The following is a 26207-nucleotide window of genomic DNA, read 5'->3' as shown; positions in this document are numbered from 1 at the left end:
AACACTTACTACAGTCTTAAAATCTATTACCAGTAAGAGAGCGTATCTTCACGGCACTTACGTCCTTTTGTTGAGAAGCGCAGTTTTTCGGCAATAACTCAAAAACGGTATATCCGATCATGTTGAAACTAAATTTCGTTGAAAGTATTTATTAAGCGTTTCCTTTCCATATTTTTTGGACAAACGGTTTACAAGATAGAGGGGGGGACACAAATTTTGCTACTTTGGTAGCGATTATTTCCGGAAATCTTCACTTAATCAAAATAGTTTTTGAGAAACCTTACTACCACGAAAGAGCTGTCGAACTGTGTGCCACACGTTGATGCGAGTTAATTTTTTTTTTCAATTTCTGTTACGTGTACCTACCTATGGAGTGCCCCCATTATAGTCGCAAAGTTTTATTTTGTTTCAGTGTGTTGTTTGTAAATTAGAACGAAACTACTTTTGTATGAAAATGCGATCAGCCATTTGTTTGTATGTCATTGTCGTTTCCTTCAACATTTTTTTAGTGACGTTTTAAATGTATCTAAGTGTGTATGGCGATCCATTACGCAGTACTCATAGTACAAGCATTGCTTAGTTTGGGACTAGGTCTATGAGGGTTATCCGGCAGGTGAAATATCGCTAGATGGCGTTAGTATCGTGAGTTCCGTTTGACATTTGCTTCGCGCTCGTGATTGGTTATAGTACATTGTGTCTTAAGGGCGGTAAATAAGGAATTATGAACGAGAGTCTATTAGAAGCCCGAAGTCGAAGACTGAGGGCTTTAATGAGTCGATGTTCGTAATTCTAGTACCGCCCGTGCGACATACAATGTTTTTCATCACATTTGCGAGTAAAATTTTATATTTGTAAAAGAAAAAATATAATTGTTCCAAATATTGGCGATACCTTAGGCTGTGCTCTTGGCAGCGCCGCCCTCCCCCCCCCCTCCCCTCCCCTCCCCCTCCCCCTCCCGCAACGTGCGTGTGCTCCTGCAGCAGCAGCAGTACGGGCACGGACTCATTTACCGACCGCGGGCTTCATGAAAAGAAAATTTGTGCGCGCAATGACTCATTTACCGACCACGGGTTTCATGACAAGCACATTAAGGTCGAGGGTTTTATTTGGGGGGTTGCAACCAAGGTAGCCTGCATGTTACGACACTGTTTACGAGCAAGTGTGATGAAAAACATTGTATGTCGCACGGGCGGTACTAGAATTACGAACATCGACTCATTAAAGCCCTCAGTCTTCGACTTCGGGCTTCTAATAGACTCTCGTTCGTAATTCCTTACTTACCGCCCTTAAGACACAATGTACTATAAATTAGCCAGTCGCAAGCAAGACTGAAACGTCAAACGAACCTCGCGATACTAACGCCATCTAGCGATATTCCACCTGTCGGAAAACCCTCATTGGTGTCAATGAGGGCTACCGTTTTCGCGCTCACCAGTTGGCGCCACTGTAGACAAATGTCCTGCCTGAAGTATAGTGGTTAGTTTGTTATTACGGGCATGAAAACAAAATTTACATTTAAATCATATTTAATATCTTAAAACCGTACCATAAAAATGTAAAGCATGCCACAGTGTTGCGTAGTCCCGCTTTGTTCGAAAAAAAGGGAGGACAAAGGTTTCCGAAAGACAAAACTGTCCCAAAATACAGACATTCATTGCCCCGTAACGCATATTTGCCATATTTAATTTCAGGTGTTGCATAATATTCACTAAACTATTCTAATTATAAATAAACTGGCGTAGCTCACCCAAAAACAGTGACATTTGACATTTCAGAGACCTCTCGCTACACTAGCGCCTCTAGCGACAAATTCATACGCGATAGTATGAATCCTCCCCCATTGTGCCTTGATATTATTATTATTGTATTGTGTTTAGGAATTTCCTATGGAAGACGTGCTAAGCGCGTACTACTTGCTAACGGAGTGGCGGCCTGAGCTGATCGACGAATTGTTGGATCTGCTAACACCGGAGAACGTGAGGGTCGGGATTGTTGCCAAGTTAGTACACAGATTAAGGTAGAGATTTTGGAGAGAGATTTTAGAGAGAGACTTTGGAAAAGGATTATAAAAAGCGGTATTTTAGAGGGAGACTTTAGATAAGGATTATAAAAGCGGGATTTTAGAGGGAGATTTTAGAAAAGGATTATAAAAAGAGAGATTTTAGAGAGAAAGATTTTAGAAAGGGATTTTAGAGAGAGACTTTAGAAAAAGATTATAAAAAGAGGAATTTAAGAGAGGGATTTTAGAGAGAGGCTTTAGAAAAAGGATTATAAAAACGGGAATTTTAAAGAGAGATTTTAGAAAGGGATTTTAGAGAGAGACTTTAGAAAAAGATTATAAAAAGAGGAATTTAAGAGAGGGATTTTAGAGAGAGACTTTAGAAAAGGATTATAAAAACGGGGATTTTAGAGAGAGACTTTAGAAAAAGATTATAAATATTTATAAAAAGAGGAATTTTAGAGAGAGACTTTTGAAAAGGTATATGAAAAGAGGGATTTTAGATGGGGATCTTAGAGAGAGATTTACACAGGAAGAAACATTAAAAGCAAAATTAAAAATGGCCATAGAATAGTGAAAATTGAGCCCCACTCGGAATAATGATGCGGCAAGCAGCTACTAGCAGAGGAGTTTGAGGATGATTTCTGGTTGAGTTCGAAACGCTTCGGCGTAGTTTGGTGGTGTTAGTTGGGTACGTGTTGTGTGTGCTCTTACAGCGTGCAGGAGCTGTATAAACTTTTTGCATAGACGTACTCTTAGCTGTCGTAAGGACGCGGGTGAGCAAATTTGTTCATAGTTTGTTGATATTTGTTTGCCTGTTACAGATGTTTCGGAGACAAATGCACACAAGTAGAGCCTTGGTACGGCACCAAGTATCTACAAGAGGACATCGACCCGGCCACGATAAAGGTATGACAAATTGTACTAAAACTGTATTTTTTTTTTTTTTTTTTTTATGTAGGGGGAAAACGAGCAGGCGGATCGCCTGATGGTAAGCGATTACCGTCGCCCATGGACACCTGCAACACCAGAAGAGTCACAAGTGCGTTGCCGGCCTTTAAGGTAGGAGTACGCTCTTTTCTTGAAAACTTGAAGGTCATAGCGGTCCGGGAATACCGCGGGCGATAGCTCATTCCAGAGTTTTGCTGTGCGAGGCAGAAAATTTCTGGAAAAACGCACAGTAGAGGACCGCCAACCATCTAAATGGTGAGGATGGAAGTGTTGTCGCGTAGGTCGGTGGCGAAAGGAATACTTTTGTCATTATTGGTCCTGCGTATAACTTTTTTACTATCATAATAGGCTAATGTGCTAGTGCCCTAAACTAATCTATCTATCTATGATACTTTTAAACGAGCAATTCTTGTATATATATTTCGGGGATCTCGGAAACGGCTCCAACGATTTCGATGGAATTTGGTATGTCGGGGTTTTCGGGGATGAAAATCGATCTAGCTTGGTCTTATCTCTGGGAAAATGCTGTTTACCGAGCTTTAGTCCGAGCGGAGCTTGGTCGCCCAGGTACTAATATATAATTAGTCCATTAGTTAAGTAGATTAAAATAGTACATTGTGTCTTAAGGGCGGTAAATAAGGAATTACGAACGAGAGTCTATTAGAAGGCCGAAGTCGAAGATTGAGGGCTTTAATGAGTCGATGTTCGTAATTCTAGTACCGCCCGTGCGACATACAATGTTTTTCATCACATTTGCGAGTAAAATTTTATATTTCTCAAAGAAAAATATAATTGTTCCAAATATTGGCGATACCTTAGGCTGTGCTCTTGGCAGCGCCGCCCTCCCCCTCCCCCTCCCGCAGCATGCGCCGCAACGTGCGTGTGCATGTGGTCCATGTGGTCCTGCAGCAGCGCGCGCAGCAGCAGCAGTACGCGCAATAACTCATTGACCGTCCTTGGGCTTCATGACATGAAAATTAGTACGCGCACTGACACATTTACCGACCTCGGGTTTCATGACAAGCACATTAAGGTCGAGGGTTTTATTTGGGGGGGTTGCAACCAAGGTAGCCTGCATGTTACGACACTGTTTACGAGCAAGTGTGATGAAAAATATATATTGAATACGCATGGTTTCTTTTGTCAATTACAGAAAAAAATATGAACATATGGCTGGTTAAAGTTTGGTGTGACGTCACACCTACGTAAGCTTTTTACTAAGAAGTGTTACCTACTTGTGTTATTGCAAGCTTTTCTTTAGCTTGCCCTGTTTTATTTATTTGTTTGGGCCAAATCTTGGAAGCTAAATTTGACCCACTTCCAGCGGTCCGATTGACATTGAATTTGGCTTACTTATGTAAATTTGGTGACAATACAATAATCTGGTAGTGACATCTCGGTGGTCCTGCCAGGTCGTCTCTGCAGGAGGGAACTCCTCGATGGTTAATAGTACCGACTTGAAATTTGGTACAGATATGCAGTTTAGATGACAATGCAATTACAGTCAACAAAAAGTACAGTCAGCAAAAAAGCTTGTACTAAAATGAATTTTTTAACAGAAACTTATATTTTGTACGGTGATTAATTTTTCATACAGCAATGGAAGAGCGTAGAACCAATTCCAGCTCTCCATCTGCCGCCGCTGAACGAGTTCATACCGGCGCGATTGGAGTTGGAGAAAGGCCTCGACCCGACGTGTGAGGCCGTGGCGCCCGCCATTGTCAAGGTAAATTATGGCATGTCATGGTAACTTTGCCTGCACTAACTTAGTAATTTTACCGACTAACTAATTACAGTAATAATTTATATACACATGTATGGTGAAATTGTCTATGGCGGGTAACTTTGCAAGCTCACGGCAACTTTGCCTAACAACGACAACTTTGCTTACGGAACTACCACACTTTAGTTTCTCAAACTACCACACTTTAGTTTCCCAAACTACCACACTTTAGTTTCCCAAACTACCACACTTTAGTTTCCCAAACTACCACACTTTAGTTTCCCAAACTACCACACTTTAGTTTCCCAAACTACCACACTTTAGTTTCTCAAACTACCACACTTTGGCAACTTCTTGTGGAAACTTCTTAAACTATCACACCATGGCAAGTTTCTTTACGGAAATTTTGTCTTTGGAAACCATCTCATCTTGGCAACTTTGCTTGCGGAAACTGTACAATTTACCACCTGAAACTTCCTTTTCGTTGACTTAGAAGGCATACCCGATCGATTTTTACAATAATTAAGTGTAAAAATTCATGTGTCAACCAATGCAAACTTGTATGATGATACAAATCAGTTTAAAAAGTTTACTCTCTCAGCCAAACGGTTTCTTTTCCTTTGGCGATTTAAAAAAATACAAAAACAAATGAGTAACTAAGATTGGTTTTTTGGAATCTTTTTGTATTTTTTATTTCAATTCCAAATTTTTACTTATTACTTTTTATTTTTACTTTATTTTTTTTTTTTTAATTTTTATTCGTGTCTGTACCGTTGACCAGCAGTGGTGTAGCGGTATAGCACGCGGTATGGAATACCGAGGACCTGGGTTCGATTCCCAGTGCTGGTCTTATTTTTCTGGTTCTTCTGTGCATCTATATTTCAGTTTGTATTTTCAAATGAGTAACTGTCAATTCAGCTGGCACATCCAAATATTTTTTATTTGTACATTATTGTTTTTTTTTCTGTCAACAGGACACTCCTCTGATGAGGTTATGGTTCAAGCAGGACAACGAGTTTAAACTGCCCAAAGCGTTTCTTACCTTCGACTTAGTCAGGTAAAAATATGCAATGGGTCAGTGTATGTTTCACCAACGTTCTGGGGCCCTAGTGAAAAAGGGGTTAATTCTCGGGGCAAAAGTTGAACAGCTGATTTCGACTTAAACCCCTATACCCATAAAATAGAAAATTTCTGTGTAATTTCTGCAGACTTAACCCCTTTTTACCCAACTGCCCGAAGGAGGGTTATGTTTTTCGAGCGTATGTATGTATGTATGTGGATATGTACGTCCATTTCTTTGGTCCTCGCTGCAGCCTAAACGGCTAGACGGATTTTAACACATGAGGTATCGTTGGATTCGTCATAACTGTCGGAGTGACATAGGCTATATAATATTTTAATACGGAGTCTGCGAAAAAAAAAATGCGGAGGAATGAAAAAAAAATATTTTGTATTGTTGTTGCAATATATAATTTATGGGTATCAAATGAAAGCTAATAATTCGCCCATTCTAAATATATATGGGTTATAATACTTTTAATCTACCGTTTTCACATAACGACTGGTCCCGATCCCGGTCCTGGTAACGGTGGGTCCCGACTGTTGAACTTTAAATTAGCTACTTAACAGAGTTCTAGACCACTAGGCTTATTTTCTTCCTTTTAGTTTAGCCAGTCGGGTTTTTTGGTTTTATAAATTTAATGTTTTATTTTTCACTAGAATCCCAGAGTTGTGGTGTGGCCTGTCAAACAGTCTATTGCATCTCTCAGTTTTTCGGAATATATAACGCATTCCTAGATCGAGATTAACTGTCAAACTGACCATTCTTAAGAACCTGACTATGAAGCTTAAGGCCTCGGGTTCGATTCCCGGTCGGGGCAGATATTTGTATGAATAATAAGAATGTTTGTTCTAAGAGTCTTGGATGTTTATTATGTATTTATTTAAAGCCTGACCAGAAATATATGACTACTAGCTTTTGCCCGCGACTTCGTCCGCGTGGAATAGTAACTTTGGAAAGTATTTAATTTATTTAGGGTACCTATTCTGCCAATAATAGCACATAGAAACTTCTACGGTTTACTGAAAATAACCTATTTAATACATTGCTTTATATCTAAACTATTTTTTTTGTTCTTCCATTCTTTGGTAAAACATAAGAATTCTACCCTGCCAACACAAAAAAAGGACTAATTCTTTATAGTGAGCTCTTGACATCTTACGTCCTGTATTGTAAGTTAGGAGGGTAGGATTATAATTAAGACGGCATTCTTACTAAGCATTGCTACACATATTTCCGATAAATATACTTATAGTAAATTTGTTTGGAATTCCTTACGAACTTTCATCCCCATATTTTCAAGTAGGTAGGTATGAAAAATGTCGAAATTTGAAAAGAGCCGGAACAAATATTTTTTTAGGGTTCCGTACCTCAAAAGAAAAAAAATGGAACTCTTATAGGATGACTTTGCTGTCCGTCCGTCCGTCTGTCTGTCAAGACCCTTTATCCCGTAAACGTGCGGAGTATTTATCGAGTTGAAATTAAAACCCTAAAACTCAAAAAAAAGTTATAGGGTACTTCCGGCTGTCCTAGAAACTTGAAATTTTGTATAAAGGCAGCTCTTATAGCAAATTTTATTCCCTTTATAGCAAAATAATGCACGGAACCCTTGATGCGCGAGTTCGAGTCGATTTTAACCGGTTTTTTTGTTCTTATCGAATACCTAAACACAAAGATTCATCGATTTATCTGTGATAATGACGACGTTCCATATAAATTTTCATCCTATTTCATCCCCTCGCAGGTAAAATTTTCAAAAACCCTTGAACAAATATCTATTTATTTTTCAAAGTGCCCAAATGCCAAGTTTCATAAAGAACCATCGATTTATCTTCTACAATGTCGACCTTCATATAAACTTTCACCCCCTATTTCACCCCCACACAGGAAGAATTTAAAAAATGCGCGAAAATCTCTTATCACGTGCCCAAATGCCAAGTTTCATAAAGAACCATCGATTTATCTTCGAAAATGACGATCTTACATATATAAACTTTCGTCCCCTATTTCACCCCCAAACAGGAAGAATTTTAAGAAACGCTCGAACATTTATTATCTCTTAACACGTGCCCAAATACCAAGTTTCATAAAGAAACATCGATTTATCTTCGATAATGACGACCTTCCATATGAGCTTTCATCCCCTATTTCATCCCCTCACAGGTCGAATTTTCAAAAAAGCTAAAACACATACCGACTTATTTCCTATTAAGTGCCTAAATCCAAGTTTCATGGTTTTATTTCCGACAGCGACGAACTTCCACCATATAAACTTTCACCCCCTATTTCAACCCCCTTAAAGCCTTTTTTTCGCGATAAAAGATAGCCTATGTTCTTTCCCATGGTCTATTCTATCTCTGTACCAAATTTCATCCAAATCGGTTCAGCGGTTTTGCGTGAAAGCGTAACAGACAGACAGACAGACAGACAGAGTTACTTTCGCATTTATAATATTATATAGTATATATAGTATGGAAGTATGGATTAAGTGCCTAAATCCAAGTTTCATGGTTTTATTTCCGACAGCGACGAACTTCCACCATATAAACTTTCACCCCCTATTTCAACCCCTTAAAGCCTTTTTTCGCGATAAAAGATAGCCTATGTTCTTTCCCATGGTCTATTCTATCTCTGTACCAAATTTCATCCAAATCGGTTCAGCGGTTTTTGCGTGAAAGCGTAACAGACAGACAGACAGACAGACAGACAGACAGAGTTACTTTCGCATTTATAATATTAGTATGGATTAGCCATGTTGCGGAATTTCATTGGAACTAGTTTCTTACACATATATATTTTTGGTTTACCTTTATGTAAGTACTAGATGAAAACCCGACTTCGCTCGGGTAAAATGTAGACTCATAATAACATGTTTGAAAAATTTTTTTTGACTGTCGTACTTATCGAAAAATCTGACGTATATTCCCAACCTTAATTATTATCACAAACACTTTAACGGCTAACCTACGTGTCGGTATTTCACCAGTAGATATTTCTCCTAAATCTTATTTGCCCAAATAACTATGATGTCAATCAGAAGATGTGAAGAAATTAGACCTAAAGGGCCCCATATACGGTACGATTCGTCGGTACGATCGATCTGATGAAAATAGACCGTGTGTGGGGCCCTTAAGAGGTCACAATGGAGAACGAAATGCAAACCTGTGACACGTGTTGACGTGACACTAACGCCACTTTGATGTAATGACTTTGACATGTTTGCTTCGCAACGCCATTATATACTTAGTAATTTATTCAAGTTTATATTGAAAATACTCGATAATCCGAATTTTCCGCCTACAAGTTGTCGACTCGGATTGACTATTTTTTTACGCTCTTCAATTTGATGTGCATTTCATTCGAGTCTACCGTAGACCGGTACGAAGTTATTAATATAGAAGATGTTTATTCGTTGCCTAGTACCCATGGTAGAAGTTTCGCTTCGTTTGGGACTAGATCAATTGGTGTCAATTGTCCCATGATATTTATTTATTTATTATATTTTGTATCCCTTAGTCCACTGGCCTACCTGGACCCTATAAACTGCAACCTGACATCAGTGTGGGTGCTGCTGTTCCGGGACAGTCTGCAACAGTTCGCTTACGCGGCCGAGCTGGCTGGCCTCCGGTGGAGCATCGGGAACGCCAAGTACGGGATCAGCGTGAGTACAGTGTTAGAGCGGGACAGCTGATAGGGCCTCAGGTACCTACAGGACACGCAGCTACCAGCAGTAAGGGTTACAGCTAGCGCTGGCTACCCTCATAGTAACACTAGCGCTGCCTACCCTCATAGTAACAGAGGGTAGGAGGGGAGGGGGGTTGTGAGGGTAGACAGGGAGGGGTGAGGGTAGGGAGGGTAGTAGGTCTTGATTATCAGTGCCGAGCATGCTTCCAATTCCACGACCCCTCCCCCCAACTAGTAGCACCCGAAAAACTTATTCGTTTTTACAATTTTAAAATTAATAAAATCCAACAGATCACGATAGACGGCTACGATGACAAGCAGCATGTACTACTGGAGAAGATCATAGAGCACATTGTGAACTTCAAGGTGGATCCGCAGCGGTTCGCGATTATGAAGGAGAACCATATCCGTGGGATCAAGAATTTCGACGCTGAACAGCCGTATCAGGTACTACAACAGAAGTAATACAACAAAAAAGCTAACCCAACTAGACTCTGGCCAGCGAAAGTTGTCCACGCATTTTTTACGAAACTTTAATCGGGTATCATGACATGAGATCGTGTGAGCTAACTTTGGGGGCGGCAGACGTGAGCTTGCCTTCGGAATCCAAAAGCTTAATGGTTACTTGACCTGAAATGTAGATTTCAGAATTATTATTATTAGTTTTTTTAATTTATGACAGTGGAAGCAGTCTACACTTCCACTGAACGTAGATAATAGTTAGTGTTTAGTTTTGTAACTAAGGGACCCCATACATCCCTGTATTATTATTATTATTTTTTTGTATTTTTCTTATATCATTGTATACTGTAGTTTTTAAGTATTTTATTTGTAATTATTTTATGTTGAAAAAATGACTTTCTGCCAAGTTTCTTGCGGCGCATTCTTCTTGGCAATGATGGTCTTTCCGAAAGCGCTGGTAGTTTAAAAAATGACGTGTAAAAGTGCCCATTGCGGCCTATTTACTGAATAAATGATCTGGATTTGGAGACTGTCAAAATTGACATATTGTCATTCTAGCCCGGGTTAGATAATTTTGATATTTGAAGATGTATTCAATGCCAATCTGGTCCAAAAATTTACCAAAGGTCATAAAATTTACCAAGGGACTACCTACAAAGTGCATCATCAACTTTCACACATTACTATAATGAATGTTGATGCAGCTTTGAAGTCTCGAGTATAATTTAATATCATTAATTTTTTTAATAAATATCAAAGTATCAACATTGTTTAATCAGTGTACAGCAAGTGTTGTCAGCCTTATTTTTTTTTATTTGCCGCGGTTTCTCGTGGACAGCTTTCGTTGGCCAGGGTCTATCACCATCACCACACAACACCGACTTGTTTCGAACTCGACCTCAGAGCAACACAACCAGCTGCCAGATGTAAGACGGTAGTCACCATGATGGTAAAGCTACTAGTATTATAAATTTGAAAGTTTGTGAGTGAGTGAGTATGTTTGTTACTCCTTTACGCTGGGCTGGACGGATTTGGATGAAATTTGGTATGTAGATAGCTGGGCATCTCGAATAAAACTATCTGGGATAAAATCTCGAAACAACAACCGCTCGCTTAGAATCATGAAATTTGACGTGATTGTTTTTAATGTAACGTCAAACCAACCAAGGCTGAATTTTTTTTTAAATCCCAAAATTTCAATTCAGTTGCTGGATCTAATGATTTACGTGCGCGAAGCCGAAACTAGTGATTCAATAAATACGAATTTTTCCGAGAAAATACGATGGAATAGTACATACTTTATACTATTCGATGTTATTTTTTTATTCTTTCTATCTATTGTATTTTTTGTCTGTATTAAACTTGTGTAAATAAATGATTCTCTCTCTCTCCCTCCCTCTCTCTCTCTCCCTCTCTCTCCCTCTCTCTCCCCCCCTCCCTCTCTCTCTCTCTCTCTCTCTCTCTCTCTCTCTCTCTCTCCTCTCTCTCTCTCTCTCTCTCTCTCTCTCTCTCTCTCTCTCTCGCCCTCTCTCCCTCTCTCCCTCCCCCTCTCGCTCTCGCTCTCCCTCTCCCTCTCCCTCTCTCTCTCCCTCTCCCTCTCTCTCTCTTATTCACCAGATCTGTCCCCCTCTACAACCCTATGCTTTCTGATTTATTTTTATATTTTAGCACGCCGTGTATCAACAAGCCCTATGCCTATCCGACTTGGTATGGACGAGGTGCCAACTCTTGGACGCTGCCGAAAGTAAGTCAACAGCACATCGACAATATGACAACGCAGCGTAGGACGTCCACCAACGAGATGGACGGATGACCTGGTTAAAGCCGCACACTGGATGCAGGTCGCTTCTAATATAACCGAAGCAACTGGAGGTCTATGGGCGAGGCCTCTGTCCAACAGTGGATGTCCTACGGGTGATATAGAACGATTATAATGACAACACGCCCCCTTGTGGGCGCTGGAGGCCTAGAGGGGGGCGGTAAGGTGCGCAGGAAAAATCTTCACCTTTGTGCCTTCATTAGGCCAGACTAATATGTTATTAAGATTTTAAGGTGAAAAAAATAATAATGGGGAGGCGCTACAAAATAACTGATTTTTAAATATTTTGGGAACTTCTGCTCTAAATAGTCTTGAGTAATGCTGTAGGTGTCCATGGGCGGCGGTGATACTTACCATCAGGCGACCCGCCTGCTCGTTTGCCAGCTGTTCGATGAAAAAAGTCAACTTTTTCTTGATTGTTGTTCTGTCTCGTTGTCCAAGAGACAACAGTGAAAGAGTTTCTTAAAAATACTGTTATAATATATGCTATTAATGTGCTTAGGAGATAGTCCATAAAATAATGAGCTTGTGACTGCATCAAAAATGTACGCTCGAAGAATTTTAACCACAGAAAACATAGAAACTCATGCTTTTAAAGAGTTGTCCAGGGGACGTAACCATGGCAACGAGGTACAAGAAAAAGTTGATTGACCCGTCTTGTATAGTACACAGGGTGATTCAGGAGACTTGAGCAGGACCATCTACATCCTCAGTAATTGATAATGGATCATTTCAAAATCATACAAGTAAAACTCCCACACTTTTAATTGCAGAGTGACCATGTACTTAGTAAATAATTTACTACTTTTTTTGCAAACAAAGGACCCTTGATAAGGGACCATTTAACCCCTCTGCGATTTAAGCTGCGTTACCACCAGAGACTTGCGAAGATGCGTTGCTTAATTTACCTATCCTCGCTCCTCTGAGCTGTTTCCACTGGAGCTGTGCGAAATATAAGTAAATGGTGCGTTTCTATTGGTCTAAGACAAAGACATTCCTCGCAACATACCCTCGCACATCTCTGTTACGCTAGCTGTTGCGGGTGCACTGCTTGTCGCAGCCTGCGGGCGGGCGCAGGTACAATCCCATGCACGCGACGCGCGCAGTTAGCGCTGCTCGTACTGTTGTTCAACAGGCGGCCACCCGCTCCGTGCAAACGTCAGCTAGCGTAGACCGGTTTCGGACCGTTCCATCCTTTTCCCAAAACACCCGTAATAACAGTTTCCTAAATCGACCGTATGCCAAAAGAACCGTTTCTCATAGCGTCCGTATGCCAAAAAATATGTTTCTCATTATGCCCGTATTCCCAAAAGACCCGTTTCTCATAGCGTCCGTATACCATAAAACCCGTTTCTCATAGCGTCCGTATACCAAAAGACCCCGTTTCTCGTAGTATCCGTATGCTAAAAGATCTGTTTCTCATTATGCCCGTATTTCCAAAAGACCCGTTTCTCATAGCGTCCGTATACCAAAGACCCCGTTTCTCGTAGTATCCGTATGCTAAAAGATCTGTTTCTCATTATGCCCGTATTTCCAAAAGACCCGTTTCTCATAGCGTCCGTATACCATAAAACCCGTTTCTCGTAGTGTCCATATGCCATTAACTCCGTTTCTTATTTTCCGTATTGTAAAGAGGTTTCACAAATACACATAGGTACCTACGTCTTAACAACGGGTGTATTGAGAAACGGATATAAAGTCAAACGTATCTTTTGGGAGATGCACATTTTGAGGAACGGATTGTTTAGGAAAAGTTAGTGACGGAAACGGATGTTTTGGGAAACGGACAGAACGTTCCGAAATCCGTAGACCCTGACGGATATTTTTGTAACGTGTGTATGTCCGTGCAGCGATAACGCCAGAGATGTTGAACGAGTTCGCTAGCCGCTTCATCAGGAAAGTCCACGTCGAGGGCCTCATGTTCGGGAACCTGACAAGGGAGCGGGCCCTGAAGATAGCAGACACTGTGGAGAACAAGTGAGTGGGGGTCATCATATTATCATGCCCCATTACAGCCGAGAAACTGTTTTTCAGATTTTTTAGGGTTCCCAAGCCAAAATGGCAAAAACGGAACCCTTATAGTTTTGTCAAGTCCGTCTGTCTGTCTGTCCGTATGTCACAGGCATTTACTCGAAAACTACAAGATGTATATCAATGAAATTTGGAGTACAGATGTCTTCTCAAAGCCGCTATTTAGTTTTGTAGTTAAATTACAAAAATAAATATTTATAGGGGGGACACTCCATACACGTAACAGAAATTGAAAAAATATTTTTTAACTCGCATCAACGTGTGGCACATAGTTCGACAGCTCTTTTGAAAAGATAGTAAGGTTTCTCAAAAACTTTTTTGATTAAGTGAAGATTTCCGGAAATAATCGCTCCCAAAGTAGCAAAAAAAATATGGAAAGGTAACGCTTAATAAATACTTTCAATGAAATTTGGTTTCAACATGATCGGATATACCGTTTTTGAGTTATTGCCGAAAAACTGCGCTTCTCAACAAAAGGACGTAAGTGCCGTGAAGATACGCTCTTTTTCAGGTAATAGATTTTAAGACTGTAGTAAGTGTTTTAATTGTGTTATAACGCACATAATATTACTTGATTTTTTTCGTAATGGCTACGGAGCCCTATCTTGGGCGTGTCCGACACGGTCTTGGCCGGTTTTTTTTAAATGACAATTAATTGTGGTTCGCGAAAAGATGATTCACGCGCGCTCAGGATAGTTGCAAGATTGTTTCGAGCCGGCCGGAAAGGGATACAGTCCATCCTCCCGCTCGAGTCACGTAGGGCTAATTTATTGGATCAGGCGTTACTTTGACGGCCGGATGGCTAAGTGGTTAGAGAACCTGACTACGAAGCTTGAGGTCCCGGGTTCGATTCCCGGCCGGGGCAGATATTTGTATGAATAATAAGTATGTATTTATCTATATAAGTATGTTTATCTGCCTAGTGTCCATGATACAAGCTTTGCTTAGTTTGGGATTAAGTCAATGAGGGCTATCGTTTTTTGTCTCACTAGATGGCGCACTGTTGCGTGAGGTTTTTAAGTATGGCTTTCAAAGTCTGTTATTACGGGCGTGAAAACAAAGTTTAGATTAAAATCATGTTTAATACACCTTAAAACCGTACCATAAAAATATCGAGCATGCCACAGTGTTGCATAGTCCCCATTTTGCTCGGAAAAAAGAAAGACAAAACTGTCTCAAAACACAGACATTCATTGCCCCGGAACGCATATTTGCCATAATTAATTTCAGATATTGCAAAATATTCACAAAATTATTCTAATTATAAATAAACCCGCGTAGCTCACCCAAAAACTATGAGATTTGACATTTCGGAGACCTCACGCTACACTAGCGCCTCTAGCGGCGAATTCATACGCGATAGCCCTCATTGGTGTCAAGTGTCCCATGATATTTATTTATAAGCGGATGTTCATATCAATGAACTGAAACAATTACTTTGCCCACCCGCGACCTTATGATAGCTGGGCCAATTAACTTTTTAGTGTTGTTATTCTGCCCCGTCACTCAGGAGACATCTGTGATATTTTTGTTTTATTCAACTGGATGGCATACGAGCAAGTGGGTCTCCTGATGGTTAGAGATCACCACCGCCCATAAACATCTGCAACACCAGGGGTATGCAGCGTTGCCAACCTAGAAGCCTAAGATGGGATACCTCAAGTGCCAGTAATTTCACCGGCTGTCTTACTCTCCACTCCGAAACACAACAGTGCAAGCACTGCTGCTTCACAGCAGGATTAGCGAGCAAGATGGTGGTAGCAATCCGGGAGGACCTTGCACAAGGTCCTACCACCTGCAAATACACTTTGTTAGAAAAATATTTGCAGTATTAGCATGCTTGGGAGAAGAGCCATGAAGGAATTGCCTTAAAACTGTCACAACTCCTGACTTTTAGTCGATTTGTGCCCCATTAAATGATACTTTTAAAAAGTAACTCGGGAGACGTTACTATGTCAACAAGCTACACTAAAAATTTGATTGACCTAGCCACGTTTATGCAAGAAATGTGTGTTCATTTAGTTCCTCCACCTCCACACTAAGAACACACAAATTCATCTATCACCAGCACCACACTACACAGATGCGTTCCCACCTCAACCAGAGCTCATCTTCAGAGCAACACAACCGTTTACCATGCTATAGATAAATTACAGAGAGCGTGGAATTGCATATGCAGTGGTTGTGTGCTTATAGGCATTTCACTTTAGTGAGAAAGAGACAACAATATAGAGATCTCTGTCTCCAATGCCTTTAAACACACAATACCACTACATAAAGCATGTAGCCTAACATGCTAGTAGTATACATTACAAACATTTTTCTAACAAAGTGCATCACTGATGTCTCCTGGGTCACGAGACAGAATAACAAAACTAAATAGTTGATTGACCCGAACAAGTGAGTGAGGGTTTTCTTTGCAAAGCGTATCACTGATGTCTCCTGGGTCACGAGACATAATAACAAAACTAAATAGTTGATTGACCCGAACAAGTGAGTGAGGGTTTTCTTTGCAAAGCAAAGGCCTCTGATTGTGAGGGCTGTGGCCGCAGTTCCCACGCGGGCTCAGTGCGGATTGGGAATTTCGCACACCATTAATTTCATCGCTGGTCTCATGGTAAATGTTGGATATAATTTCGCGCACGAATTTCGAAAAACTAATGTAAAGGTTTTTTCTTTTTCTAGATTACCAAAAGACGCAACACCACTCTTGGCCCAGCAGCTACTCTTGTACAGAGAAGTCGAAATTGAAAAAGGTATTTGCCACGATATAAAATAGTATTTTGTGCACAAGGGAGAAAGGTGTATTTACGGCGAGGGCGTACATTGAATCCAGAATGTAGCGATGTTCTACAAGAGATTTTGAGCGTAAACGGTAATTAAGTGTTGAAAACCAAGATGACGATAATTTTTGCTAGAGTGACTTATACAACGTCAGAACGAGCATTAAGAACTTGAAAACATAAATTCAATATTAGAGAAACAACCACCATAGAAATTTTCGTGGCTTTACATTATTATGGAAAATGACATTAAAGAAAACTTAGAAAAGCCTTGAACAGAAAAGTTGCACTTGCTCCCTCTCGTCAGGGAGGAAAAGTTACTTTTTTGAAGGAGAGGTGTGAAAATAGTATTTATGCAACAGTTGTATGACAGGGGTCAATAAAGGCGAATGGCGTGAGTTACGATGTGAGCGTAGTGAACATCGTAATAAGACGCCACGAATTTTTTTTGACTTATTATACAACGTTGCATAGGTACAATACTTTTTCTACGACTAGGTACTTATTAAATAAAATACAAAATCAGAGAAACAAATTAACTTTGAACTTTTTCATATTATCGATTATGGTTGGAAAGTATGGAAGTATGGAAAACCATATCGTCGGGTAACTTTTCGTGCCTACCCCATTTGGGAATATAGGCGTGATGTGTGTGTGTGTGTGTGAGTATAATTTTCACTACACTAACAGTACTGACATTGTACTGTTCTGACAGTGAAAATTATCCAACGAAAATAAAACTGAAACATGGATGCACAAAAAAACAGAAAAAGAGACCAACGCTAGGAATCGAACGCAGGTCCTCAGCATTCCGTGCTGCGTGCCGTACCCCTAGACCACTACTCGACAGGAGTCTAGACACAAATTTCTCCCATGCACTACACATTTCAGCCTGCCTTTTCTTAGTCACTTAAGCAGCGACACTATCGACATCTATGTTTTAGCTCTCATCGAGAGACGTCAACATTCCTTCGGAACAAACCGCTCACCCGGACCTGGGTTCGATTCCCAGCGCTGGTCTCTTATTCTGGTTTTATTCTGTGCATCCATGTTTCAGTTCGTATTTTCGTTGGATTTCACGGGATGACCGTAAAAGTAACAAATTTGGAGTTGAAATAAAATTCAAAAAGGCTCCAAAAACCAATCTTAGTGAAAATTATACCTTATGGAAAATGCTAATTGCGCGGTATTGCAGTGTCCCCTACGATATGAATTAAGGTCGCCGTTATACAAAACTAAAGCTACACTCATCTACAGGCGCCCACTATCTGCGCCAAACCGAGAACTCTGTGCACAAGTCTTCTTGCGCCTCCTTGTACTACGCTTGCGGCGTGCGAGCTACTCGCCCGAACGTGGCGTTAGAGCTACTCGCCCAAACACTGTCCGAACCTTGCTTCAATGTACTGAGGACTAAGGTAAGTTCTATTTACTACAAAAAGAAATATGTACTCTTTAACTCATTCCCAGGCCCCACGAATTTAGACACGCTAAGCGAGCGTTCTAATGAATGTTATATTACAAGTAGAAGCTCATAAAATAAACAGAAGCGTTATGTATGAGAACTTTTGCTAGAATACTAACTAAAATGCTCGTTACAATTCTAAAGCCGAGTAAGACCCAAACGTTACAGGATGCAGTACCCTGCGATAAAGATTGCACGTCGGTCTTCGCTTCCGAAAAAGACAATTGGCTGTTCACGACGATTTCCGAACACTGGCGACCGTCCATCAATCATCGTATTTATCGTGACGTTTTATATCAAATAAATACTGCACCTTTATGGACTTAATTAGTTTACGTCAAATTAATAACATGTAAACTTCGGTTATCTATAGAGAGCTGTTGCGACTACTAGAAAAAACATAATACCCTCTTTTTCCTAAAGATGCCATCATACAATTCAAAGTTTTGGGCGGTATCAACAACTCTTTATTATATACTTTCGTCTAAACGCGTCCGTACTCTATTGCACCTGTACAACGACTGACAAACGTCACATAAGTAGTGTGTGACAATACTCTACGAAGTCGAAATTAGCCGAGTCACTTTCCAAACACCGATGTGCAATCTTTATGGTCGGGTACTGTAATTTCGATTATAGCTCAGTTTTTCTACGATGTACTAAAAGAATTTCCTTGCTCACCCGCGACCTTACGATAGCTAAGCTTATGCAAAATATGCGTGTTCATGCAGTTCCTTCACCTCCACACTGTAAGAACACACACAAATCACACAAACCCATCTATCACCACCACCACACTACACTGACGCGTTTCGAACTCAACCAGAGCTCATCTTCAGAGTGACACAGCCGTACACCATGCTACCAGTTGTTAGACTAACGAACCACAACCACCGTTTTAATTTGTCACTGTAACTCCCCAAGTACCCACATATGTTTTATGAAACAAAACAAAACTACCCACAAATTATTATTTTTTTTTTTAAAAGTAACGCCTGATTCAATAAATTATTTTCTACGATGTCTTCTAGGAGCAACTGGGGTACATTGTGTTTAGCGGTGTCCGTCGCTCCAACGGAGTGCAAGGACTGAGGGTTATAGTGCAGAGCGACCGGCACCCAGCATACCTGGAGCAGAGGATAGAGGCTTTCTTAAAAGGGGCACAGGTATATCTTCATTCTAATCTAATATAACCGGTGTGTCCTGTAACATGAGCAAATAATTAAAAATAACTAAACAACATTAGTTAAGCTACTTTAAAAAATAATTAGTTTTATTTTTATTAAGTGTTCGATGTTTGTAGCGTGACAGGATGGCGTACACACGATAAATAGTATTTAATTTGTATGAAAAAGGGAAAATGTAAATACTAGCTGAACTAATGTTGTTCATTTTGACGAGTACTATATATGTTTTAATTATTTGCTCGAATTACAGGCCACACCCGGTATAAAATTGTGTCACAGTGTTTGTAACCAAACTCCTCCGAAACGGCTTGACCGATTTGTATGATTTTTTTGTGTTATTCGGCAGGTCTGAGAATATGACGTAATTTATTTTTTATACTTCTACGCGGACGGAGTCGCGGGAAACAGCTAGTTATATATATGTTATTTAGTTTGTATTGTGTCCCACTGTTAGCAAAGGCCTCCCCTTTTTTCTTCCCCTCGTCTCTACTTATCTATACTAATATTATAGAGAGGAAAGATTTGGATTTTTGGACGTTTATTACGAATAAACTCAAAAACTATTGGACCGATTTAAAAAATTCTTTCACTCATAGAATGCTTCATTATCCCAGTGCCATAGGCTATTTTATTACAAAAAAAATTAGGGATCCGTACTAAAACTACAATAATGTTATCCAAGGTGTAAAAAAAGTCAAAATGCGGTAACTATTGAAGATAGAACAAAAAAATGTTCGACAATGTTAAAGAATATATCAATATCTACAATAGTAGATTGTAAAACAAGAGCATAAAACGAGACGTTCATATAGCCACCCGAGCCGGTACGGCGAGGGTGGATAGACTCGTCGAGGGGAAAACGGGTTTAATGCTCGAGTTTTACACTCTGCTTTTCACTTCGATTTCGAGGAAATGAAATAGCAACAGTAGAAACAATTATTCACTTTCTATGTACCTTTTATTTTTTATGCATTATTACAATAATTCATTTTTTTATTTTATGCACTAGAACATAAAAAGTCATTTTATGTCGCCTAGATACAGCATAAACACGAACTTTACGAGCATGAGAAGTGAAAAAAACTTTGTGATACCATATGTCCAACTATTGGAGTTACATCACTATAACTACTTTTTTACATTTTAATAGTTGATAGAAATGCCGACTCAAATCAGATTTTGGTGAGTGTATTACGATAACCTGTTCGTGTTTCAGGAATATCTAGAAGAGATGTCAGAGGAGGAGTTTGTGAAACACCGCGCGGCGCTGGCGGCGCAGCGGTTAGAGCGGCCCAAGCGCATGTCCACTAAAGCGTCGCAGATGTGGAGCGAAATCAGCGCGCAGGTACATCACATCATCATCATCTCAGCCAGCCTCCTTTCAGAATGAGAAGGCTTGGGCCGTAGTTCCCACGCGGGCTCATCGCGGAGAACTTCACACACACCATTGAACTGCTTCGCCGACGTGTGCAGGTTTCCTCACGACGTTTTCCTTCACGGTAAAACTCGTGGTAAATTTTAGATGTAATTTCGGAAAACTCAGAGGTGCGAGCTGGGGTTTGAAGCCACGATCCTCTGCTTGTTAGGCGATAGGTCAAACCACTGGGCCACCACGGCTTCGGGTACATCTAATCTAAATACGGAATAGGTAAAGTGGACCACGTACCAGGATGGGACGTTTTCATTGCTAAAATTACAAAAATCGCGGCGTGTTAAGCTCAATCAACTTTTTAGTGTAGCTTCTTGCAATTGAATGTAACGTCTCCTGGGTCACTTATTAAAAGTATGATTTTATGGAGTACAAATCCACTAAGTTGGAAGTTGTGACAGCCTTAAGAGCGTTTATAAAAATTAATTCGGTTTTAAAGAATATAAAAGTCTCTCGCGAATAATTATTGGAGTAGACACATTAACTTATATATTTAGAAGAGTACTCAGAGTATCAGACCACATTTTTAATGTTCATTCAGTTTTTGTGGAATAATCGAGAAAAACTAACAAAAATGCAACGTTGCCAGCTCAGCAGGTATAAACGCTCTTAAGGCAATTCCTTCATGATTACCTAAGTACTAAACACGGGACTTAGTACGCTAGTAATATTTACCTTTATTTTATTTTTATACTTTATTTTTAAATTCCTGCATGGCTCATCTCCTAAGCATGCTAGTATACACTGCAAACATTTATTCCAAGCAAGTTTATCTCTGATGTCTCCTGGGTCACGGGACAGAATAACAACACTATATTCAGTGGCCCTTATATTCCAAACTTTCACTAAAAATAATAATAATAATAATAATAATAATAATATAATCTTTATTTCGGAATACACAGGACTCCATAGATGATTAGTAACAGAGCTTATTTCCTAAAGTTAGTATTTAAAATTAATCAATTAAATTAAATTATATGAGCATTAATTTCATTTAACTGCACATGCCACCCCCTTAATCTGCCCAACCCAGTGCACAAGTATTGGGCAGTCGTACTTTACAGCAAGCACGCTCAGAATGCTGTTGGAGGTCAGTCTTATACGGTCCAGCAGCGAGACTATTTTCTTGCGCATGATCGCCGGAAACCCGTCGTACGGGCCTCGCAGAACATGCCAGACGCGTACACCTGCTGTGCAGGCCCAAAAGCATTCTGAACGTGTTGTTGTATTGAACTTTTAGGGCGTTGTAGGCCCGCTTAGTGTGCCGAACCCACAGGCTGCTCGAATAAAAACTCTGACAGTATGCTTTGAAAAGCGTTATTTTGACTTCAGTGGAGCATCGAGCAAACCTGCGGGCTATCATGTTTCCGCGAACCGCCAACGCCCTGCGCTCTCTTTCAATATCTTGGTCATCATTAAGATCGCAGGTAATAATGTGACCAAGATACTTAAAACTCTGTACGACTTTGAGAGGCACCCTATTCAGTACAATAGGAGGTACATAATTCTTGAAGTCTTTTTTTACACAGAAATAGGCTTGCGCTTGTCCACAATCACGCCTGGTGGTAAACAAACATGTGGAAGATGTATGGAAAAATTGAATCCACTGTTTATTACCTGTCTTTGTGTACTACATACCTATCTTTCACAGGTGTACAACTTTGACAGGCCTCGCGTCGAAGTTGAAGTATTGAACACAATCAATAAGGAGGAGCTAATACAGTTCTACAAGGTAAGGTTGCGTTTTATATAACAATTCACGCAAGCAAACCCATGGGTAAAGACTTGTAAACAAAAAAATCCCTACATTCGTTATAGGAACACATAAGCGACTCATCAAAGAACCGCCAGAAGTTGTCGGTGTACATAGTTTCGACGGCAGAGGGCGGCGCCGGCACCGAAGAAAATGGAGACAGCAAGATGCCTGAGAAAGAGGTATACTTTTAATTAATATACTAAAACTGTATATCATTTTATACATAACTAGCTGTTGCCCGCGACTCCGCGTAGAGGTATGAAAATAGTTTATTTCCTATTCTCAGCCCTAACAAATATACACAAAAAAATTCATAAAAATCGGTCAAGCCGTTTCGGAGGAGTTTTTTTACAAACACTGTGACACGAGAATTTTATATATTAATTATAATAATGATATGTTATTGATCAAAAAGAGATATTAGAAAGACATTACTCAACATTTTGTGAAAGTGGTTCGGCTAACTTTTTCTCGTACCTCGTTGTCATGGTTACGTCCCTTGGTCAACTTTTTAAAACCACGTACATTTTTGTCGTAGTTGCAAGCCCATTATTCTATGGACTATCTCCTAACTAAGCACATTAGTAGCATATAATGTTTTTTTAAACGTCTGTCACTGTTGTCTCTTGGACAACGGGACAGAATAACAGACTAGAAAAAGTTGATAGACCCAAGTCTTATCCATCTTATGCTTTCGTCTATTGCATCTATTGGCCGCCCATTGTGAAAAGGTTTTTCTTTAACTATATTTTCTTTACAGCCCATTAAAATAATCGACCTGGTGGAGTTCAAGTCAAGGAGACGCCTCTACGCACACCCCGCGCCATTCATCACAAACATCCCCAGGAAAGGTGCTCAGTGCAAGCTATAACATAGCATGGAACATTTAATAGTAGGTACGCGGCCTATCTCCGCCCCGCAAGACGGTTGACTGTATTCGGATTCGGCGTTAACATCTTGAAGATACCCCTAAGGCTCCACAAACAAGCGGGCTTGCTGAGCGGTGTGTTAAAATCGTCAAGGGCGGTCAAGTCACATCGCCCGATTTCTAATAATGCTGCGTAATAGTACATCATCCGCCCCCTCTATACTGCCCCCCCCCCGCGCAGGCGACGTTGGCTATATTCCGATACAGCATCACCTAGAAAATATCCCCATGACTCCACAAACAAACGGTGTAGCTGAGCGATGTGTTAGGATTTTCAAGACCGGCAAAGTCGAATATATGTATTAGGCACCTCCCGCCAGTACTTTCTTCCCCCTCCGACATTTGATTGTATTATAGCACATACGCACATTGGTGTGCGCAAACTACTTATAGTATTAACTAGCTGTTGCCCGCGGCTTCGCCCCCGTTGTATTTTTTCTGTATTTTCTTCCATAAAAACCTTCTTCTTAGCAACACATTTTACGATTCATTTTTAACGATAACGCATAAAGATAACGCATGTTTGGTCACCCATTTTTGCTATAGTATGCTGTATAAAGTTGCTATGAGTTTCTAGTGCTATATGTAAACGCCATAATATGACTATTAACATATACGAATTTGAAATAAATTAAAAACCTAATTTTATGAAGTTACTTGTTTAAATGTGAATTAAGATTTTTGTGATTTTTACCGATAGGCAGTTTCCTGGTTAAAAAAAGTCAAAACCGCTTATAACGACATTGAAGAGACAGCAATATTTGGTCGTTATACACGGTTGGTCGTTATAAACAGTGTTACTTTGGTATATAAGATCGTGTTGAGATTTTTTGGTCGTTATATCCGATAATGTTGTTATAACTGGTGTCGCTGTAAACAGTTTTGACTGTATCTGTTTAGTCCGTTAGTAATATTATTAAAAAATATTCGACAAGATTTTTTTCTTTCGTTAATCAAACACAAAGACGAAGCGCCTGTGACGTCAGACCGTGCTGTCGCACGGTGTAACGTCCCGCGGAACGACAACTGGCTTTACCAAAAAACACAGATAGTTCAGAAGTCAATCTCCATACAAGTGCGCTCGAGCAACGCACACATACACTGCTCACGGGCACGATATCTCGGACCGGTTGGGACCAGTGCGAGCGCGAGTGCCATCCGATTGAGACACGCGTCTGTGAACTTTTTTGTGCAATGTCCCTAAAAAACTTAATTCACAAATCAATTATTTCCAATTACGCATGTATCGGTTGAAAATAAATGACTTTGAGTCTGTAATGCAATGCGTTGTATTAGTACAAATAATATGTTAATTCTGTAGTAAATAGGAATAAAGAGTAGAAATTTGATGAAAAAGGAGCTATATAATATGGTTTAGTACTGAAATGTCTACATGTCTGGGTCGGTTTGATACGTAGACGATTGTGTACAGAGCCGAAAATGACATATCGAAAACACAAACTGAGACATGGATGCACAGAAAAACCAGTAAAAGAGACCAGCGCTGGGAATCGAACCCAGGTCCTCAGCAATCCGTGCTGCGTGCTATAACCCCTACACCACCGCTGGACAAAAAGAGACCAGCGCAGGGAATCAAAACTAGGTACACGTATTGCTGAGGACCTGGGTTCGATTCCCAGTGCTGGTCTCTTTTTCTGTGCATCCATGTCTCACTTTGTATTTTCCATATGGTTTTCACGGGATAACCGTAAAAGTAACAAATTTGGAGTTAAAATAAAAATATACAAAAAACTCCAAAAAAACAATCCAAAAATTGCATGTAAATTGTTGCCATAAACGAGCATTTTAAGTCTATAGTGTGAGAGATGGCGTCTCATTTTGTTTCTACTTTTTTGTAATATTTCAATGAATTCGCGATGTGAATGAAAAGACATTTTTATTGTTATTTATTTTGTGATGGTGTTATTTGTGGTTGTTTCTACGAGCCATATTTTTATGGAAGCTTATATTTAAGGATAATAAAAAGTAATGTTGAATCAGGTGTTGTTTTATTTTCGTCATTAAAAAATATATATGTCGTAAGATAGGACGTAGAGAGCCGGGATCCGACCCTAACATGATCAATGTGGGCATAACAAGTGGGATTCGGGCAGAGAATAAAACTATTTTGAAGAACTAACAAAAGTCCACTAATTGTGGTCAAGATAAAACCAAAACAATACGACACTCATTCACTGAAATCTTAGAAATGCAGCTATCATAACGATTCACAATAACTTAAGGAAAAGCCTAGCTAAATAATAAAGAAACGCGTAACAGTTCCTGAGACTGTCGACTCGGGCCAGACTTCTTTTACAAACTGACAATCGACGATCGCTTTTCCCGCGTCCAGATCTCAGGCTCTGTCAAGCGCGCCACGCATGGCAACACTGGCGTTTCGTAAGTGCTATAATGCCAATCCTTAATAAACCACACATAGTTATATCCTTAATATATCACACTGCTACTTAAGCTTTGGCGCCTCGGCATACATGGCGATCTGTTCCGGTGGATCAAATCATATATCGAGAATCGAAGCCAGTGCGTAGTTCTATATGGTTATGCCTCAGAATATAAGCCAATCAGCTCCGGGGTACCCCAGGGGTCTCACCTAGGACCCTTATTATTTACACTTTTTATAAATGACATTGATAAATATATAAAAAATTCAAATGTGTTGTTATATGCAGATGATACGAAAATTTATAAAACCATCAACTCCTTAGAAGACTGTTGCATGCTGCAAGATGATTTAGTAAATTTTGAGTTGTTTGTACACATAATAAATTATTTTTAAACTTAAATAAATGTTTCGTCATTACGTTTTCGAGGAAAAAAAATAACAACCTAACTTTTGGATACACATTATGCAATAGTCATCTGAGTAGAGTAACACAAATTCGTGACCTTGGTGTCATAATGGACTCCAA

General features: G+C 39.9%; 1 protein-coding gene across 1 annotated transcript in view; it reads left to right on the top strand.

The window, feature by feature from the left end:
- The window catches only part of LOC141443089 (insulin-degrading enzyme-like), a 32708-nt gene extending 7462 nt beyond the window's left edge, over positions 1 to 25246 (top strand). The window contains exons 9-23 of the mRNA XM_074108300.1: positions 1878 to 1999; positions 2824 to 2908; positions 4548 to 4676; positions 5648 to 5730; positions 9250 to 9394; positions 9709 to 9864; positions 11548 to 11623; positions 13549 to 13675; positions 16415 to 16485; positions 17770 to 17927; positions 19006 to 19140; positions 20378 to 20506; positions 22245 to 22325; positions 22412 to 22528; positions 23110 to 25246. Coding sequence (XP_073964401.1) covers positions 1878 to 1999; positions 2824 to 2908; positions 4548 to 4676; positions 5648 to 5730; positions 9250 to 9394; positions 9709 to 9864; positions 11548 to 11623; positions 13549 to 13675; positions 16415 to 16485; positions 17770 to 17927; positions 19006 to 19140; positions 20378 to 20506; positions 22245 to 22325; positions 22412 to 22528; positions 23110 to 23220 — 1725 coding nt within the window. The 3' untranslated portion in view covers positions 23221 to 25246. The remainder of the gene's footprint in view (positions 1 to 1877; positions 2000 to 2823; positions 2909 to 4547; positions 4677 to 5647; positions 5731 to 9249; positions 9395 to 9708; positions 9865 to 11547; positions 11624 to 13548; positions 13676 to 16414; positions 16486 to 17769; positions 17928 to 19005; positions 19141 to 20377; positions 20507 to 22244; positions 22326 to 22411; positions 22529 to 23109) is intronic.
- The last annotated feature ends 961 nt before the right edge of the window (positions 25247 to 26207 follow it).

The sequence above is a fragment of the Choristoneura fumiferana genome, chromosome 26, assembly GCF_025370935.1.
Source record: "Choristoneura fumiferana chromosome 26, NRCan_CFum_1, whole genome shotgun sequence".
In the NCBI taxonomy this organism is placed as follows: domain Eukaryota; kingdom Metazoa; phylum Arthropoda; class Insecta; order Lepidoptera; family Tortricidae; genus Choristoneura; species Choristoneura fumiferana.
Note: the sequence above shows the minus strand (reverse complement) of the source record. Positions and strands in the feature narration are given on the sequence as shown.